This window comes from Chlorocebus sabaeus, chromosome 20 (genome assembly GCF_047675955.1).
Source record: "Chlorocebus sabaeus isolate Y175 chromosome 20, mChlSab1.0.hap1, whole genome shotgun sequence".
NCBI lineage: Eukaryota > Metazoa > Chordata > Mammalia > Primates > Cercopithecidae > Chlorocebus > Chlorocebus sabaeus.
Genome location: NC_132923.1, coordinates 92,991,082 through 93,009,576, shown reverse-complemented (window position 1 = coordinate 93,009,576; position 18,495 = coordinate 92,991,082). Strand labels below are relative to the sequence as shown.

Here is an 18,495-nt window from a genome sequence, read left to right as displayed (position 1 = left end):
CTAGTAATTTTGAAATATGTGACATTATTATTAACTATAGTCAAATGTGCTCACCATAAAAAATTAGTAAGTAGGTGAGGTTGGCTTGATTTAATTATTCCACAATGTATACATCTATGAAAACGTCACATTCTTCCCCCAAAATATATACAATTATTCTTTCAATTAAAAATTACTTTTAATTATTATTATTATTTATTTTTTTGAGACAGAATCTCTCTCTGTTGCCCAGGCTGGAGTGCAGTGGCACAATCTCAGCTGACTGCAACATCTGCTTCCCAGGTTCAAGCGATTCTCCTGCCTCAGCCTCCTGAGTAGCTGGGATTACAGGCGCTACTATCACGCCTGGCTAATTTTTGTATTTTTAATAGAGACGGGGTTTCACCATGTTGGTCAGGCTGGTTTGAACTCCTGACCTCGTGATCCGCCCGTCTCAACCTCCCAAAGTGCTGGGATTACAGGCGTGAGCCACCGCGCCTGGCCTATTTTTCATTTTCTAAAAAAGATTCGCCATCTCTCTGCAGGCCCCATGGCTCCTCTGATCTGGGAGGCAGGATTTCATCCGCCACCCCCGGGCCTGGAGAATAGATTGCATCAGGCCAGCGAGTGACTCAGCCACCCCTTGCTATTGGACTTCAGTGACTCACACTGCCTGCCCGCAGGGTGTCTATAACCTAGGTGCTTCCTGACAAGAAGTGGCTTGAAGTCTGTGGGAACAAGGTCCTTCCACCAGCACTGAGGAGGGAGGTTGGGAAGCCTAACGGTTTTCCTGGGACAAGGAAAGGGGTATGAAGGTTCTTTTTTCCCTGCCTTGGGAAGGGAGGAGGATGAGCTGTGGCACTCCTAGAGCAGGGCCATCATTACCTTGTAGATACAACTGATTACCAGTATCTGCCTTCAGATTTCCACGGTCACAGAGTATTGGAGAGTGGTGACTGGAAGAGGGCACCGAGCCCCAGAAGGGGCAGTAAAGGTTTGAGCAAAGGCCCAACTGATCACTTCATCTCTCCTTTCAGTCCTGGACGCACAATATCCAGCGAGAGAAAGAGTTTCTGCGGAAGCTGGTGAAAGCTCGTGTCATCACTGATCTAAGCAGTGGCATCTGAGTGGGTCCAGCACACAGCCATAGAGGCCTAGGCACCACCAGGAGCAGCAGCCGCCAGCACCACCTACACAGGGGTCTTTAGACACAGAGAAGGACAGTGCCAAGGGCCCCAGGGGCAGCGAGGCCTTGGTGGAGCAGCCAGAGCTGTGCCTGCTCAGCAGCCAGTCTCAGAGACCAGCACTCAGCCTCATTCAGCATGGGTCCTTGATGCCAGATGGCCAGCAGGCTCCTGGCTGTGCCCAGCAGACCCAGCATGCAGGCAGGGGACACTGGGCAGCAAGGCTGCTGCCAGAATCACTTCTCCAATCAGTGTTTGGTGTATTCTCATTTTGTGAATTTGGGTAGGGGGGAGGGTAGGGATAATTTATTTTTAAATAAGGTTGGAGATCTCAAGTTGGGTCCACTTGCCATGCAGGAAGAGGCCCACTAGAGGGCCCATCAGGCAGTGTTACCAGTTAGCTCCCTGTGGGGCAGGAGTGCCATGACCAGCCTGTACCTTGCTCTGGGGCTACAGGGTGGTGGGCAGGATCTCAAGCCAGCCCCCTCCAGCTCGTGACACTGTTTGGCCTTTCTTGGGGAGAAGATGGGGTATTCCCACTCACCAGCCCTAGCTGTCCCATAGGGAAACCCTGGAGCCGTCCCTTTGGAGCCAACAAGACCGCCCCAGGGCTACAGCAGAACTTGAAAGCTCAGGAGGGTGACGCCTGGCTCGGCCTGCTGGGAAGAGCTCCCCTCCACAGCCGCAGCTGATCCAGAGGACTACCGCAGGCCTGGACTCACCAACTTGCCACATGGTCTAGGTTTCAGCAACAAGACTGCCAGGTGGTTGGGTTCTGCCTTTAGCCTGGACCAGAAGGAACTGAGGCCCAAGGACCTTACCCAAGCTGTGGCAGCCGTCCCAGGCCACCCCCGTGGAAGCAATAAAGCTCTTCCCTGAGCCTGGTCTCTTTTTGCCTTCTCTGACTTTCTGGAAGAAACAGGAACCTAAAGCCTCAGCAACTACGCCAAAACCTCGGGCCCTCTCTTCAGTCCACAGAGTCCTGGGTCCCTTTCACTTCTTGTGTCAATGCAGGACCTACGTAGCCATCCAGAGGCCTCTGGGGCATCTCCTGTATCCTCTTTGCTTTGAGACCAGAGGTTTCAGGGCACACTCTTAGAGGAGACAGAGGCACAGGACTGGAGTCCTAGGACATTGCCTTGGGGTTGCCACAGCCCCACCTCTGGAAGGCAGATATTCCTGCAAGCACAGGAAAGATGTACTGCTGAGCCCCTGCAGGAAGCAGAGGCCCACAGACCTACCCTACTACCGACACCCCGGCCCTGTGGGAAGGACATGCCCCACCCCCCCCATCATTAGCACAGAGGCACACCCTCTCCCTTCAGCTCTCCTCTAGGCATCCTCTGTCATACTTTAGAAAAGATGTCACCTCGCCTTCTTAAGAGTCCTAGAGTCTGATCCCTCTCTTCCCCAGCATCCCCAGGCAGGCCTGAGAATGGACAGACCAGACTGTCGCCTGCACTTGAGGCCATGAAGTGAGCTTCCTATCACACTGCCACTGGCAGGCAGTAAGTGGGGTAGCCGGCCCCTGCACCTCTCTCTCGCCCACCCCAATCTAAGAGTCCAGGCAGCCCTGGATTGCCCTCCCACTGGTGAGCCCTAAGGCTGCAGTCCTGGCCATCCCAAGGACCAGCAGCCTCCCACATGCTCCTTCCCACTGTGGCTGGCCTTAGGCAGAAGCAGGGGGTAAGGGAGGCCCTGACTGAGGGACAGGTCTACCCAGAAACCTCCTGCATATTCCACTGGAAATAAGGTCACTACCATGCACATGTTCCTGCCTGGATGGTGCCCATGGAGTTGCACAGGGCATAGGCTGAATGCCCATAAGAGGTATCACTGGCTGAAAAAGCCCCAAGGCAGGTGCCCCAACCGAGCAGCCGGTTGTGGGAGGTGACAGAGCAGATTTCTCCCTGCTTGGCCTCCTATCCCAGGGGGCTCCTGGCACGCCTGCAGCAGCCCCACCACCTCCAGCAGCAGTTCTCTGTGGTCTGACTTCTAGTCCTCACCACTGCAGGAAACTACTTTCAAACAAGCTATGGTTCTGAGCCCTGGCCATGCACCAGAATCACCTGTGCAATCTGAAAATTGCACATGTCCACCCAGAAAGTCTGATTCCAGTCTAGGTTGAGGCCCGGATGTGGGTAGGTTTTAAAGGTCCTCAGTAGTTCTGAAGCATAGCCAGGGTACAGCCAGTCCACACTCATCCCCAGTACTCTCATCCCTGCCCACAGCTTCCAATTGCCAGTTGGTTGGCAATTCCCAAATTATCTTTGACAGCGCAGCTCTCTGTGCTTCCCTCCAGGCTACAAATTCACCTGCTTCCTGAACGTTTCCACTTGGATAATCCACAGGCCCTTCCAACTCAACATGTCCAACACTGAACTCATGAGCCCCTGCCTTTCCTCCCAGGAACCGGGATGTACCCCTCCCCCAAGTCACCCCACCAAAGGCACACTTTTGCAGGGCCTACCTACCTCCTCACCCTATCCAGTCAGGCACCAACAAATTTTCAAAATTGCATGTTCCAGATTGGGGCCTGGCAGCCCCACGCTTCCCTCACGCCCTGCACCAGACCTCATCCTCTTTCTGCAGCAGCCTCCACCTTTCTCTCCAACCCCATCCTCTTTACTACAGCCAGAGTCATCCACAAAAGTATCTGTCTGATCACACCATTCTGCTCAAAACCCTCCCATGGTCCCCAGTGTTAGGATCTTTCCATCCATGTTACTCACCCAGCCCTCACCCCACTTGCCAAATTGCCATAATTAAGCATCTGAAATGCTGCCCTCCAGCTACCTACTTCAAGCCTCAGCTCAGCTGTTCCTCCTCTGTAACCCCTGCCTTCAGCCCTCAGTACCCACTTCTGCCAACACTGCCCTTGCTGTGCCCCAGTGACCCCCGTGTTTGCAAGAGTGTCCATACTCCAAGCCCTAAGCAGCACAGGAGGTGAGCTGTGCGGAGACTAGAGCAGAGTCAGACCCTGAAAGCTTCTGCGCAGAGGCTTAGCAACCCCACGAGGCAGGTGAACTGGCCGCTGAGAGAAGAATCGGGTGGAGCAGAGAGCAGTTGCTGCAGGGCAGCCAGCCAGGACCCCCAAATCTGCACGCACCAGCAGTCAGCCGCCCCACGCAGGGACCGGCCTTCCTCTTGCTCCCCGCCCTCACTCACTTTCTCCCGCCCTCGGCCCGGCCTCCCGGCTCTCTACTTCGCGTGTCTACAAACTCAACTCCCAGTTTCCGTGCCTCTCCACCGCTTGAGTTCTCTACACTCCATATCCGAGGGGCCCCTCCTAGCATCTACCCCCCTCCCAACCTCGGGGGACCTAGCCAAGCTAGCGGGGACTGGATCCGACGGGTGGAGCAGCCAGGTGAGCCCCGAAAGGTGGGGCGGGGCAGGGGCGCTCCCAGCCCCACCCCAGGATCTGGTGACGCCGGGGCTGGAATTTGACACCGGACGGCTGCGGCGGCGGGCATGAGGCTGCTGAGGGATGGAGTTGGGCCCGGCTTCCAGACAAGGCCCGCGGGCTCCGCCAGCAGCAGGTCCCTTGGGCCCCAGCCCTCGCTGCCACCCGGACCTGGAGCCCCACACCCGAGGTAAGCCAGCCCACTTGCCTGTTTCTGGTGCCAGCCCTGGACGGACGCTCCTGGGCTGGGGGAGTGGACAGGACCACCCCCCTGATCTCCTTTCTTGCATCCTCCCTCTCTTGGGCCCTCGGCACAGTTCTCTGCCCCTCCCAGCCCCTCAGTCCCTCTTGTCGCTTGTTGCACTGTGCTGGCCTTGCCGGCCCACTGTAATGTGACGCTCCCGCTGCCGTTACAGGGTGCAGACTGGCTGCCAAGGCCACACTTTTGGCTAAAAGAGGCACTGCGAGGTGCACAGTCCTGGGCATGCGCCGTTTGAGCTTCGGGGGAAAGCCCAGCACTGGTCCCCGGAAAGGTACCTAGAAGAACACGGTGCAGGACCCCGTGGTGAGTAGCGGGCTGGTGGATGGGGAGGCAAGGGCTAGAAAACCAAATGGCCCTAGACCACAAGGAGGTAGGAGGCAGGGCCTGAGCTGCCCTCAAGAGACCTGCTCCCGGGCTCCCCCTAGCGCAGAGGGCTCCTAAGGCTGCCCTGCCTGCCTTTCCCTCCATCACGGAGAACAGTCACTGGCCTGGCCCGGAGGCCCTGATTCCACTTAGCCAAGAGTCGCACACCAGGACCTGGAGGACCACCCCAGGAAGCCCTGGGGGTCTGTTCCACAGGTGTGCAGGCATTCTGTGTGCTAGAGGATGGGGATGAGGGTGGCAGCTGGGACCCAAGAGGAGGTTGGCTAATGAGGACTTATGAAGGCTCTGGGGCCCCCAAAGGGTGTTTGGGAGTGCCAGAAGTGGGAGCTCAGGAGCGGCTGGCTGGAATCAGGAACGATGGCTCAAGGCGGAAACTTCTAGGAGCATGACTACACTGCCAGATCCATAGGAGGCTGGGAAGGGAACAGCCCTAGACCAGCTCTCAGGGTAGCTCAGCTCTCAGAGACCAGTCTGGTATGGAAGCCTAGCTGGCCCTCCTGGGAGTGGCTCAGGCCTGAGTGTAGCTGAGGGGATGGAAGAGCCCACCCTGCTTGGAATCTGCAGGCTTGGCAGGCTCTGCCCCCTGGTGGCCACAGGAAGCCATGGCCCAGGCCCCATGTTTTCCGAGGGTCCCACCATCCCCTGGCTCTGTGATCATCGGGGGACCCCTATGGTCAGAGGAGAGAACTCAGGTGGCTCTGGGTCCAGAACACAGTTCACAGAGGGGCAAGGTGAAGCAGCTCTGGGTGGGCAGCACAGCTTGAGGCTTGGAGCTCACTATCATTAGATAACTCTTAGAGTGACCAACTAGCACTCTCATTCTTCTCCAGGCCTCAGCTTCCTTTCCCGCAGCCTGGGGTGAAGGCCTTTGCAGGACCAAGTGTGTCCAGCTACAACTCCCTCCAGCCACTTCCAGCATCTCCAGCCCTACGGCACAGAGCAGGAAGGTTCTGGGAAAAGAGGGCCCCTCTCTCCCCTCTAGCTGTGTGACCTTGTAACCTTAGACAACCTCTGAGCTTCTCTGAGCCTTGTTTGCTCATCTGGAAAAAGGGGATTAAACCATTTACCTCATGGAGTTGTGAAAGAATAGCTGCAAAGCACCTAACACATAGTAAGGTTCCCAGTGCAGCTACTTCTGCTGAGTTGAGTTCAGCTGTCCAGGCCCCTTGTTCCTCACCTGGAGAAACTGGGGTGGCAGGACGGCCTCCCAAAAGATAACTCATCTCTTAATTTGCAAGCTGCCTCAAGAGGAGGGTGGGGGAACAGCTCAACAAAGGCTGATGGGCGCTCCTGGTGTTGATAGAGATGGAACTTGGACTTGGAGGCCTCTCCGCACTGTCCCACTGCCCCTGGCCTAGGCGGCAGGTGAGTGCTTCTCCCAGTGACTCCTACCTGGTGCTGAGGAAAGGCAGCTTGACCGGCGAGGGATAGCAGGGCTTGGCTTGCGCAGCGGTTAGGTGTGGGATGGGAAATGGTCAGGGAGGGACCAGGTGAATGGGAGGAGGAGCGGGACTTCTCTGAATGGTCGGTGCACGCAGGTGATTCCTCCCCTGGGCTCCCAGAGGCAGCAAACCCATTATACTGGAACCTACGCCCTTCCTGAGCTTCCCCTCCACACAGCTAGGAGCCCATCCTCGGCCTGATCTCAGCCCAAGGGCAGCCCCTCCTTGAGGTCCTCCCTCCCCAAGCCCACCTGGGCGCCCTCTTTCTTCCTGAGACTCCACTTGGTCTCTCCGCGCAGCCTGCCCTGTGGCCCACCCTGGCCGCTCTGGCTCTGCTGAGCAGCGTCGCAGAGGCCTCCCTGGGACCCGCGCCCCCCAGCCCTGCCCCCCGCGAAGGCCCCGCGGTTGTCTTGGCGCCCCCCGCCGGCCACCTGCCGGGTAGGTGAGAGGGCGAGGGGGCGGGGAGGGGCTGGCCCGGGACACCGCGCGTGACTAGGTCTCATTCCAGGGGGACGCACGGCCCGCTGGTGCAGTGGAAGAGCCCGGCGGCCGCCGCCGCAGCCTTCTCGTCCCGCGCCGCCGCCGCCCGCGCCCCCGTCTGCTCCTCCCCGCGGGGGCCGCGCAGCGCGGGCTGGGGGCCCGGGCAGCCGCCCTCGGGCCGCGGGGGCGCGGGGCTGCCGCCTGCGCTCGCAGCTGGTGCCAGTGCGCGCGCTCGGCCTGGGCCACCGCTCCGACGAGCTGGTGCGTTTCCGCTTCTGCAGCGGCTCCTGCCGCCGCGCGCGCTCTCCGCACGACCTCAGCCTGGCCAGCCTACTGGGCGCTGGGGCCCTCCGACCGCCCCCGGGCTCCCGGCCCATCAGCCAGCCCTGCTGCCGACCCACGCGCTACGAAGCGGTCTCCTTCATGGACGTCAATAGCACCTGGAGAACCGTGGACCGTCTCTCGGCCACCGCCTGTGGCTGCCTGGGCTGAGGGCTCACTCCAGGGCTTTGCAGACTGGACCCTTACCGATAGCTCTTCCTGCCTGGGACTCTCCCGCAGAGTCCCACTAGCCAGCGGCCTCAGCCAGGGACGGAGGCCTCAGAGCCGAGAGGCCCCTGCCGGCGAGTGATGAACATCATCCCTGGACAGGTGGAGGGACAACTGACTAGCAGCCCCAGAGCCCTCACCCTGCCATCCCAGCCTAAAAGACACCAGAGACCTCAGTTATGGAGCCCTTCGGACCCACTTCTCACAGACTCTGGCACTGGCCAGGCCTCGAACCTGGGACTCCTCCTCTGATGAACCCTACAGTGGCTGAGACATCAGCCCCCGCCCAGGCGCTTTGGGGACAGCCTTTGAAGGACACATATTGCAGTTGCTTGGTTGAAAGCGCCTGTGCTGGAACTGGCCTGTACTCACTCATGGGAGCTGGCCCCTATTTATTATTTCTAAGTTATTTATTTACTTCTGTGGCTTGTCAGATCCTTTTCCTGGGCAGTGGGGGGCTGGGGAGAAGAGGCTAGATGGAGATTATGCCTTGCTGATCGCATTCGCACACCTCAGGCTGACTCAGAAATCACAGACCTGACCTGGATCTCTGGCCCCCACCCAGCAGCTCTGGGATGGGAGGCATGGAACACAGGCAGGGGCAGGGCAGGCAGCAAGGGTGCAGTCACTAGTCCTGGCAGGCTGCTCACTTGGGCCTGGACTTACCTCTGGGGAAAGAGATTGCAGAGTCTTCTGTGGAGAAAGCCCTGTCTATGTGACCTGTGGCATCTCTGAGGCCCCCGCTTAGTGTAAAGACACAGAGAAGCACCCATTGTCCCACCCCACAGTCATTGATCAGTGTCTTACCATCCAGGGAATTGTCTTGAAGATGCCTTGTCAGATATACACATGCCTCTGCTTGCAGACAGTCCAGCATGGTTAACTCACTATCCACATTCCATGAAGCAGCCCAGGGCATGAGGGCATCTGAAAAAAAGCTGAGGGTTGGGAGAGGGTGCGGTGGGGTGCTGGCTCTGGTGAACGAAGCACAGAGCTCCATGGGGATAAGGAGGCAGGAAAGGATAAGGGCCCCAGAAGGATCTGCATCTTGGGTGATGAATAAGAATAATCATTAACTCAAACAAATATTTATTAAGCACCTATTATATGTCAGATACTGATTATATGATAGATGCCAAGGATACAGAAGTGAAAACAGACATGATCCCTGCCCTTGAGAAGCTTCAACCAGGAGAGACAGACAATAAGTAAACAATTACAGTAAAAATTATTTAAATTCAATTTAGCAAGTGGTATGAAAAGGACAGGAAGCTGCCAGGCGCGGTGGCTCATATCTGTAATCCCAGAACTTTGGGAGGCCGAGGCAGGCGGATCATGAGGTCAGAAGATCAGGACCATCCTGGCTAACATGGTGAAACCCTGTCTCTACTAAAAATACAAAAAAAAAAAAATGAGCTGGGCATGGAGGTGGGCACCTGTAGTCCCAGCTACTCAGGAGGCTGAGGCAGGAGAATGCCGTGAACCCGGGAGGCGGAGCTTGCAGTGAGCTGAGATAGCACCACTGCACTCCAGCCTGGGAGACAGAGCGAGACTCCATCTCAAAAAGAAAAGAAAAGAAACAAAAGAAAAGGACAGGAAGCTAAGAAGTCCACACCTTCGTGGGGAAGAAAGGAGAAGTTAGTGCTGACCCTGGCCTCTCACATCACCCCCAAGTCACCTCCAAAAGGCCAGGGCTGTCCCTGAGCTTTTCTGAATATCCTTTGAAACCTTGTTTCCCACGTCCTATACATTTGTACTGGGGAGGCCTCTGTGATTTTTCTTCTTTGGAAATGAGACGGGGGCATGGATGCAGAAAGGATGCTAAGTCTGAGGAACTGTGGGACATCCAGAGGGGTTGTCAGGAGGGAGTGGGATCTGCTGGTCTGGAGCTGCGGGAGGAGGTCTGGGCCGGACTGGTGTGAGAGCTGTCAGCACAGAGGCAGGAGCTGCAGCCGGGGATGGATGAGAGCACCATGAGAGACGGACAGGGCATGTAACGCTGCTGACAGAAATTCCTTCCAATCTGCCTGTGTGCCTGCCTGCTTTGGCACAGGTGCCCCCTTCACCCAGGCTACAGTGAGGAGCTGGCAAGAGCTCTCTGAAGGCTGTGCCCATTCTGGGTCAACGAGGAGAGATGTGTATGTGCTCCCACTCTTCTGTATTCACTGCCCCAGTTCTAGATGCTCCCAAAATGTTGATGCCTTTGCTCCCTTCAAAACCCTGTTGGCCCCTCTCTGCCTCCAAACGGATTCAGGATCCTTAGTTCCACCTTCCCTCCTGCAAAGAAAATGGCCCCAGGGCCATACAGTTTACAGAAGGCTGGCTGCTGGCAGAGAAGGACATTCTTTCAATTCCAGGGTTATTGGGGCCAGGCAGCCCCCTGTTGGCGAGACTTTAAAGCCTAGCCTAGTCCCCAAACCCTGCCACTCAGTAGACATGGCTGCTCCAGAGCCAGTAAAGGAGACTGACTGAAGCCATCTCTGACAATGCTCACAGTGACAGGGCCACAGCCCAAGCCAAAGGTGCTGGCTGTCGACACTCCCCAGGCTGCCAGCTTTTCAGGGAATAGTGCCCACCCCAGCTGGAGGCTGCATTCTGGGCTCCAGACAGCTTGTACTCAACATCTCAGAGTCCGGAACAAGACAGCAACAGCTCCAAAAACACATTCCCACATGAACTAGCCTCAGTATGCAATTCAGGACAACCCAAATCAAACGGAAGAAAGAGAGTGAAGGGAAGGAGGGGAGGGAGGGAGGGAGGAAGGAAGGAGGCAGGGAGGGAAAAAGGGAAGGAGGGAGGGAAGAAAGAAAGGGGAAAGAGAGAGAAAGCAAGAAGCAAGCAAGGAAAAAAAGGTTGTTTTCCCCAAAGGAAACAGGCTGCAGAGCTGTACCTCTGTTTACCACATAGTAGCTATAACCTGTCACCAGGTGGCACATTGTAGCTCCTGGGGCCACAGGTGACTCTGGTCAATACTAAAGCCAAAGGCCATTTAGTCCTTTGAACTCTCACAAGCATTCGATAGTATCAGTCCTCCTTGAAAACCTGTCTTCCTGTGACTCTCTTGGTTCCATACTCTCCGGGTTCTCCTTCCACTCCTCCAGAGGCTTATTCTCAGATGAATTCTGAGTTCCTCTTCCTGTCTCTGCCTCTCATGTTCCTCAGAGCTCTGATACTGACTCTCTCTCCTCTTCCCATTCTACTGTCTCCCTGAGCAGCACTGTCTGCTCCCGTGGTTTCAGTTACCACCTCCACGCTGACCATGCTCACATTTTATCTCCAGCCTAGAACGTTCACCTGAGCCCCAAGTCTGTAATTCCAATACTTCTATCTGTATGTCCTGGGAGACCTCAGGCTTAACATATCTGTACTGGATGTCTTCCATTTGCTCCTTCAGATCTGCTGTCCACCCTTCTCCACCCTGCTCTGCTCCTCAATGAGCTTCCCTGCTGTCCAGCTTCCAGACCCTCCCCAGTGTTCCCTACTCAGTGAGTGCACCAACCTCATCCAGTGACACAGCCAGAAACTTGGGCAATCTCCTAGACTTCTTAAGCTCTGTCATGTCCCTTAAGCATTGGTCACCAAATCCTCAGATCCTGCAGATCCATCCCCTTTCCCTATCCCCAGTGCTGTTCTGCTGAAGTCTTCATAATTTTTTGGATGGTTTATTGCTCATCCTCCTACCTGGTCTCACTGTCTCCAGTCACAACTCCCTCCAATCATTCTCAGCCCTGCAGCCAGATAAATTACCTTCTCTTCACATTAACTGAGTATGAACTGTCATGCATTGGGCTAGTTTCAGGGATTCAGAGACCAGTGAGAAACATGTTTTGCCATCAAGGAAACTATACTTGGAGATGGAAGTAGGGGTAGGGTAGCAAATAAAAGTAAAAGACATCCAGTTAAATTTGGATTTCAGGCCAGGTGTAGTGACTCACGCCTGTAATCCCAGCACTTTGGGAGGCCGAGGTGGGCGGATCACAAGGTCAAGAGAGCGAGATCATCCTGGCCAACATGGTGAAACCCTGTCTCTACTAAAAATATAAAAATTGGCTGGGTGTGGTGGGCACCTGTAGTCCCAGCTACTTGGGAGGCTGAGGCAGGACAATCGCTTGAACCCAGGAGGTGGAGGTTGCAGTGAGCCAAGATCATGCCACTGCACTCCAGCCTGGCAACAAAGTGAGATTCCGTCTCCAAAAAAAAAAAAAAAAAAAAAGGATTTCAGGTAAACAATAAATACACTTTTTTTTTGAGATAGGGTCTTGCTCTGTCCCTTGGGCTAGAGTGCAGTGGTGCGATCTCGGTTCACTGCAACCTCCACCTCCTGGGCTAAAGCAATCCTCCCACCTCAGCCTCCTAACTAGCTAAGGCTACGGGTGCATTCTACCACGACTTGCAATTTTTTTTAATTTTTTTTTTTTTAGTAGAGACAGGCTCTTACTACGTTACCCACGCTGGTCTTGAACTCCTGAGTTCAAGAGATCCTCCCACCTTGGCCTACCAAAACGCTCGGATTATAGGTTCGAGTCACCATGCCTGGCCTAAATACTTGTTTTCAGTATGTCCAATGCAATCATTGGGACACACTTATACAAAAAATTTGGCTGGGTGTGGTGGCTCACACCTATAATCCCAGCACTTTGGGAGGTTGAAACGGGTGGATCACTAGAGCTCAGGAATTAAAGACCAGCCTGGGCAACATGGTGAAACCCTGTCTCTACCAAAAATATAGAAACTTAGCCAGGTGTGGTGACATGCATCTGTCCAGCTATTTGGAGGCTGAGGTGGGAGGATTGCTTGAGCCCAAGGGGTGGAAGTTGCAGAGCCAAAATCGCACCACTGCGCTCCAACCTGGGTGACAGAGTAAGGCTCCATCTCAAAAAAAAAAAAAAAAAAAAAGGCCAGGATCACACCTGCAATCCCTGCACTTTGGGAGGCTGAGGCTGGCGGATCACAAGGTAAGAAGATCGAGACCATCCTGGCTAACATGGTGAAACCCTGTCTCTACTAAAAATACAAAAAATTAGCCGGGCATGGTGGTGGGCGCCTGTAGTCCCAGCTACTCAGGAGGCTGAGGCAGGAGAATGGCATGAACCCGGGAGGCAGAGGTTGCAGTGAGCCGAGATCGCACCACTGCACTCCAGCAGACAGAGTGAGACTCCGTCTCAAAAAAAATTGTTGTTGATCTGATATTCAAAATTAAGTAGGTGGCCAGGTGCGGTGGCTCACACCTGTAATCCCAGCACTATGGGAGGCCAAGGTGGGCGAATCACAAGGTCAGGAGTTCGAGACCAGCCTAGCCAATATGGTGAAACCCCATCTCTACTAAAAATACAAAATTAGCCGGGGATAGTAGCGTGCATGCCTGTAGTCCCAGTTACTCAGTGAGGCCGAGGCAGAAGAACTGCTTGAACCCAGGAGGCAGAGGTTGCAGTGAGCTGTGCCACTGCACTCCAGCCTGGGTGACAGAGCAAGACTCCATCTCGGAAAAAAAATAACTGTCCTGATTTTTTCTGGCAACCCTAGGTGGGGGTAAACAAGTACCCCGGTAGAAGTATGACTGAGGTTATAGGTATGTGTGTCAAGGAGGGGGAAGAATCTACAATCACAAAGGAAGAGCAATCAGTTTTTTCCTAGATAGATGCAGAAGAGGAAAAGTCTTTGTGGAAAAGGTGATATTTGAACTGAGTCTTGAAAAACGAGTGTGTTTGCACAGGGTGGATTATAGGGTGGATGGGAGGCATGGGACCCAAACTGGTTATTGCTGATTGCCTTTATTTCCTCTCACTTCTACATGTACACTGTTGGTTGTGGCCATGTCCTGTCCTGCATGTCGTGGTTCTCCTCAGCCCTGGACAGGAATGGAGTAGAGAGGTGAGGGCCTCTTCCTTGGGCTCTCCATCTCAGCCTGAAGACTCTGCTAGTCCTATATTCTTTAGACTTTTTTTTTTTTTTTTTTTTTTACTTTTTACTAGCCAGTTCATCACAGCTTCAATTCCCTGTTACAGTTCAAAATTCTTATATTAAACTTTCCCTGCATGCTGACTGTGTGGTGTCTCTCTCCTGATGGCATCCAGAATGACACAGAGCCTTCTCAGCAGAGGAAGCAGCATGAACAGAGACAGGGAAGTGTGAAGCGGCCTGGTGTGCTCCCAGGATTGCCAGCAGCTTCCACTGGACTTGGGGAGGGTCCCCATCAAGACAAAAGGCTGGAGAGATCACAAAGGGCTTTGAATGTTATACCAAGGAGCTCGGCCTTTGCTCTGGAAGGAGCCACTGAAGGGTTTTAAGTGGGCTTGGTTAGAGATGTGTTTCAGATGGATCACTGGCTTCTGTGTCTAGTATGGATGGAAGAGGCAAGGTGGGAGCCAGCTAGAGCTGCCATAGTAAGAGCTGTTCAGGCAACAAGCACAGGCACCTTGAGTTAGGGCAGAAGCAATGTGCAAGGACAGAAGAGATGTGAGGGGCAATAAGAGAGGTGAGGGCTTGCTAAGAAATGGCTTCCAGGTGTCTACCTTTGGGGACTGGTATGGAACCCAGGGGATGTAGTATTTTAGCATGTGATAGGGTTAAGATGTGGGGAAAATGTGAGTTCAGTTTTGTACATGTTCAACTTCAGGTGCTGTGGCAACTTCAGAGGGCCAGGAGGCAGCTGAATATGCAGGTTTGAAACTCAGGACAGTCTGGGCTGGAGAAATCCAAGGAGTTACAGCTTGAAGCCAGGGGAGTGGTGAGTTAATGAGGCCTAAGACAAGAAGCAGAGACTAAAGAGAACCAACATTCAAGGAGCAGGTGGAGGAACAGGGACAGGCCAGTGAAGGAAACCAAACAGGAGTGGTCAGAGTGTCAGGACAAACAAAACCAAACAGAAGAGCTGAGGGAGTGGCCAACAGGGCCAGATGCAGCATACAAATCAAGCTGCAGCAGAGCCGAAAGCTTCCCATTAGGTTTTCTTGCAACATGGTAGCCTAAGGACTTGGGCTAAACTTACTGCTGAAAACAACTTTAAATATTAGACTCTATCTGTCTTTAAAGTTAAATGCATCCATAAGCTGGCAAAAACGTAAGAAATGCGCTGAGGCCAAAAAAATAAATGACAGCAAGAAGCTACAAAGGTAAGCAAAGCTCTATCATTGGCTTTCATCTTGAGGGCAGTTGCTGAACCCAGTGAACCTGATCATTGGTTTTCAAGGGGTCCCTGAGCTTATGAGAAAGACAAAGCCCAGGGCCCCCTCACCATGGGGAGTCTGTTTAGAAACTTCTCCATAAGGCCAGGACCTCAAAGGCCAGTGTATGCCCACACTATGAGGGGGAATTAGAAAGAAACCTGCCCCTGTCTGACTTAACTCTCTCCCTCAAACCAGGGGACTACAAAGAAAACTGCCTGTATCCAACCTTGGTACTAAGAAGGGGGAATAATCTCCCCCTGATAATTCTTTTTTTTTTTTTTGAGACAGTCTTGCTCTGTTGCCCAGGCTGCAATGCAATGGTGTGATCTCAGCTCACTGCAACCTCCACCTCCCGGGTTCAAGAGATTCTCCTGCCTCAGCCTCCCAAGTAGCTAGGACTACAGGTGTCTGCCACCACACCAGGGTAATTTTTGTATTTTTAATAGAGACAGGATTTCACCATGTTGGCCAGGCTGTTCTCGAACTCCTGACTTCGTGATCTGCTTGCCTCGGCCTCCCAAAGTGCTGGTGGCGTGAGCCACTGCACCCAGCATCCCCCTGAGAATTCTTTTTTTTTTTTTTTTTTTTTTTTTTGAGACAGAGTCTTGCTCTGCTGCCCAGGCTGGAGTACAGTGGCCGGATCTCAGCTCACTGCTAGCTCCACCTCCCGGGTTTATGCCATTCTCCTGCCTCAGCCTCCCGAGTAGCTGGGACTACAGGTGCCCGCCAAGTTTTTTAGTATTTTTTAGTAGAGACGGGGTTTCACCGTGTTAGCCAGGATGGTCTCGATCTCCTGACCTCGTGATCCGTGCATCTCGGCCTCCCAAAGTGCTGGGATTACAGGCTTGAGCCACCGCGCCCGGCCTAGAAATCTTTTTTTTTTTTTTTTTTGAGACGGAGTCTCGCTCTGTCGCCCAGGCTGGAGTGCAGTGGCGCAATCTCGGCTCACTGCAAGCTCCGCCTCCCGGGTTCACGCCATTCTCCTACCTCAGCCTCCCGAGTAGCTGGGACTACAGGCGCCCGCCACTGCGCCCGGCTAATTTTTTTTTTCTATTTTTTAGTAGAGACGGGGTTTCACCATGGTCTCGATCTCCTGACCTTGTGATCCGCCCGCCTCGGCCTCCCAAAGTGCTGGGATTACAGGCGTGAGCCACCGCGCCCGGCTAGAATTCTTAACTACAAGCAGGCAGTCGTCTGGTTTTGCAGACCAAATTCATATGATTTTGGCAGGCTGAAAAACTTCAAAGTGATCATTTAATTTGACATGAACATGGATTGGTAGTGGTTCCAGTTGACCAACAAAAGCTCCCTCTCCCCATCTGCTGAGTTTTGGGATGTTCCCTCCTGAATCTGAAGACCCCTCCCAGGGTTGCCGCAGGTTCTTGCCTCTATAGGTCTACAATTCTTCCTTAGAGAAGAGCCCTTCTGGCTCCCAAAGACTTATCCGCCACTTGGCTCTAAGCTGTCCTGCACTAACATCCAAATCTCCTGGAGATCACCTTTGGTCTGGCCTCTGGAAATGCCCCCAACTCTCCCCAGGGCCTACTTCAGTCCATCTGTCCTAAGTAGTGTTTGCAAAGGATGTTCAGGACTCATTGCTGGTGAGGCTGGGCTTCTTTCTCTGCCAGATCCCTGGAATCCCCAGGGGTGAGGAGGAGCCCTGGATAGGAAGCAGGAAGAAAACACATACTGACAAAGGTGTGGTCTCTGGGCTGAGCCCCCCACCCCTAAAACCCCCTTAAACTAAAATGAGTTTCAGAAGAAGCTAAGGTCTCATTGCTAGAAAGAGGCACAAACAGGTTTTGAACTCAGGACTAAGTCCAGAATTTGTACACTTAAACCCCACTCCCAACACCATCTCCCCTGCCCACCACCACCTCCACCAGTGAAACTGCCAGGAGCACCAGGCCCAAGGTCTTTCCCACCCTAGGCATAGGCCTGGAATCAGTTACTTTATTTTGGCTTTCTATTTCCTCCTTCCAAATTCTCCTGCCTCTCTTTCTTCCTTCAATTTGTCTTTCATATTGCAGAACAGATTTTTCTAAATGCAAATGTAATCATCATAGCTCACTTGAAACCCTATCATGGTTTCATACTGCACTTAGGATAATGTCCAAACTCCTATAAGAATCTATTGCTACCAACTTGTCTTTCCAACCTCATCTCTGTTACTCACACCCTTCCCCACCCCACATATATCCCCTTTAAATGAATATAAATTACTTGCTATTCTTTCTTTCTTTCTTTCTTTCTTTTTTTTTTTTGAGACAGAGTCTCGCTCTGTCGCCCAGGCTGGAGTGCAGTGGCGCGAGCTCAGCTCACTTCAAGCTCCGCCTCCTGGGTTCACACCATTCTCCTGCCTCAGCCTTCCAAGTAGCTGGGACTACAGGCGCCCGCCACCAGGCCAGGCTAATTTTTTGTATTTTTAGTAGAGACAGGGTTTCACTGTGTTAGCCAGGATGGTCTCGATCTCCTGACCTCGTGATCTGCCCGCCTCGGCCTACTAAAGTGCTGGGATTACAGGCATGAGCCACCGCGCCCGGCCTACTTGCTATTCTTTATTGATGAAGCCTTGCTGAATGACTTAGAGTCCCACTGGATTTTGCTTACCAGCTAAATGAGCCCCTCTCCTTCCCAGGCTCTCTATTCTTCAAGCTCAGATCACGTTTCTCTTCTCAGGGAAGCCTTCATGGACCTTCTCAGGCCTCAGCGGCTGCTGTCAATGCCAGCTTCCTCCACTTGAACAAAACTACAGAGCTCTTTGCACTTTTAATTTTTTTCCTCTTCCCTGCTAGGGTAGCTGGCAGGAGTTAATAAACAATAAAATACAACTGGAGGGCTGAGAGGCAGGAACTACCGGGGCCTGTGGCAGACCAGACCTATGGCAGGGTCTGCCACCCTGTCTTTGTGCCAAGGGCAAGATAAGCCTAACTTTCCCCAAGCTCGATTTCCTCATCTCATCTGAAAACGATGAATAAAAATACCCAGCTCAGAGCTACTAAGAAAACTGAACCTAAGGTATGCAAAGTCCTGCTCCTAGCACTTAAATGTAAGCTACTCTTACTCTAGTTACACATAAAGTTACTTCCAAAAACCTTACGAAATTCCCCGAGCACTGTCCATGGTATGTGGTTTCCCGGTTGCTTATTGGGTGGTCCCAAGAGCCTTCCTTTTTTCCTTCCTGAGGTGTGCCAAGTCCCCTCTCCTCTTCTCTGGGTGGTGCTGACGCCTTCTTCCCAGGCTGCACCTTTGCTGGGCCGGAGGATGCCCTCGCAGCGGAGCGCCAGAGTCACCAGGCAATCTCCCCAGCCTCCACCCTCTAGCCCGGGCTCCCACCTCCGTCCTCGGGCCCCTCGAGTCACGTTCTCCTACTAAGCAGTTGGGCCGCAGCGCCCCGCGCCGGTCTGACCCGGAATGCCTGCTGGCCGCGGTAGGCCGAGGACAGGCGGGGCTCTGCAGGTCCCCAACCCACGTGCTCCCGGCCTCCTCCGCAGGGCGCCGCCTTCCGGCCAGGCGCAACATGGACTACATTTCCCAGGGTGAACAGCGGCGGGGCCTAGACTCTGCGGGGGCCTGGGGCGGCGTGCCGCTCCACCGCCTGCTCAGGGGAGCGCGGACTGGCGCGAGGACAGGGCTAAAGACCCGG

At 53.9% G+C, this 18,495-nt stretch overlaps 2 protein-coding genes and 1 long non-coding RNA gene across 9 annotated transcripts in view; 2 read left to right on the top strand and 1 right to left on the bottom strand.

The window, feature by feature from the left end:
* ST3GAL3 (ST3 beta-galactoside alpha-2,3-sialyltransferase 3) overlaps nucleotides 1-2,042 on the top strand; it is a 231,794-nt gene extending 229,752 nt beyond the window's left edge. For all 6 annotated transcript variants that reach the window (XM_007979064.3, XM_007979059.3, XM_007979060.3 and 3 more), the window contains one exon: nucleotides 1,017-2,042. In XM_007979064.3, the coding sequence (XP_007977255.1) occupies nucleotides 1,017-1,106 (90 nt within the window). In that variant the 3' untranslated portion in view covers nucleotides 1,107-2,042. The remainder of the gene's footprint in view (nucleotides 1-1,016) is intronic.
* A 100-nt stretch (nucleotides 2,043-2,142) lies between these two features.
* On the top strand, nucleotides 2,143-8,100 carry ARTN (artemin). 2 transcript variants are annotated; one of them, XM_007979071.3, is made up of 5 exons: nucleotides 2,143-4,756; nucleotides 4,983-5,131; nucleotides 6,451-6,577; nucleotides 6,954-7,092; nucleotides 7,163-8,100. In XM_007979071.3, exons 3-5 carry the CDS (start codon nucleotides 6,518-6,520, stop codon nucleotides 7,624-7,626), a joined length of 663 nt encoding a protein of 220 aa, XP_007977262.1. In that variant the 5' UTR covers nucleotides 2,143-4,756; nucleotides 4,983-5,131; nucleotides 6,451-6,517; the 3' UTR covers nucleotides 7,627-8,100. The 2 variants fall into 2 exon arrangements, with proteins under 2 accessions (XP_007977262.1, XP_072863496.1); XM_073007395.1 differs by having other exon boundaries at nucleotides 6,516-6,577; nucleotides 7,163-7,626.
* Nucleotides 8,101-13,203: 5,103 nt separating this feature from the next.
* Nucleotides 13,204-18,431, bottom strand: LOC103224959 (uncharacterized). The gene is made up of 2 exons (XR_494347.3): nucleotides 17,950-18,431; nucleotides 13,204-16,509 (listed from the first exon to the last, which is right to left on the bottom strand). It is a non-coding gene; the product is annotated as an uncharacterized lncRNA (long non-coding RNA).
* Nucleotides 18,432-18,495: the final 64 nt, after the last annotated feature.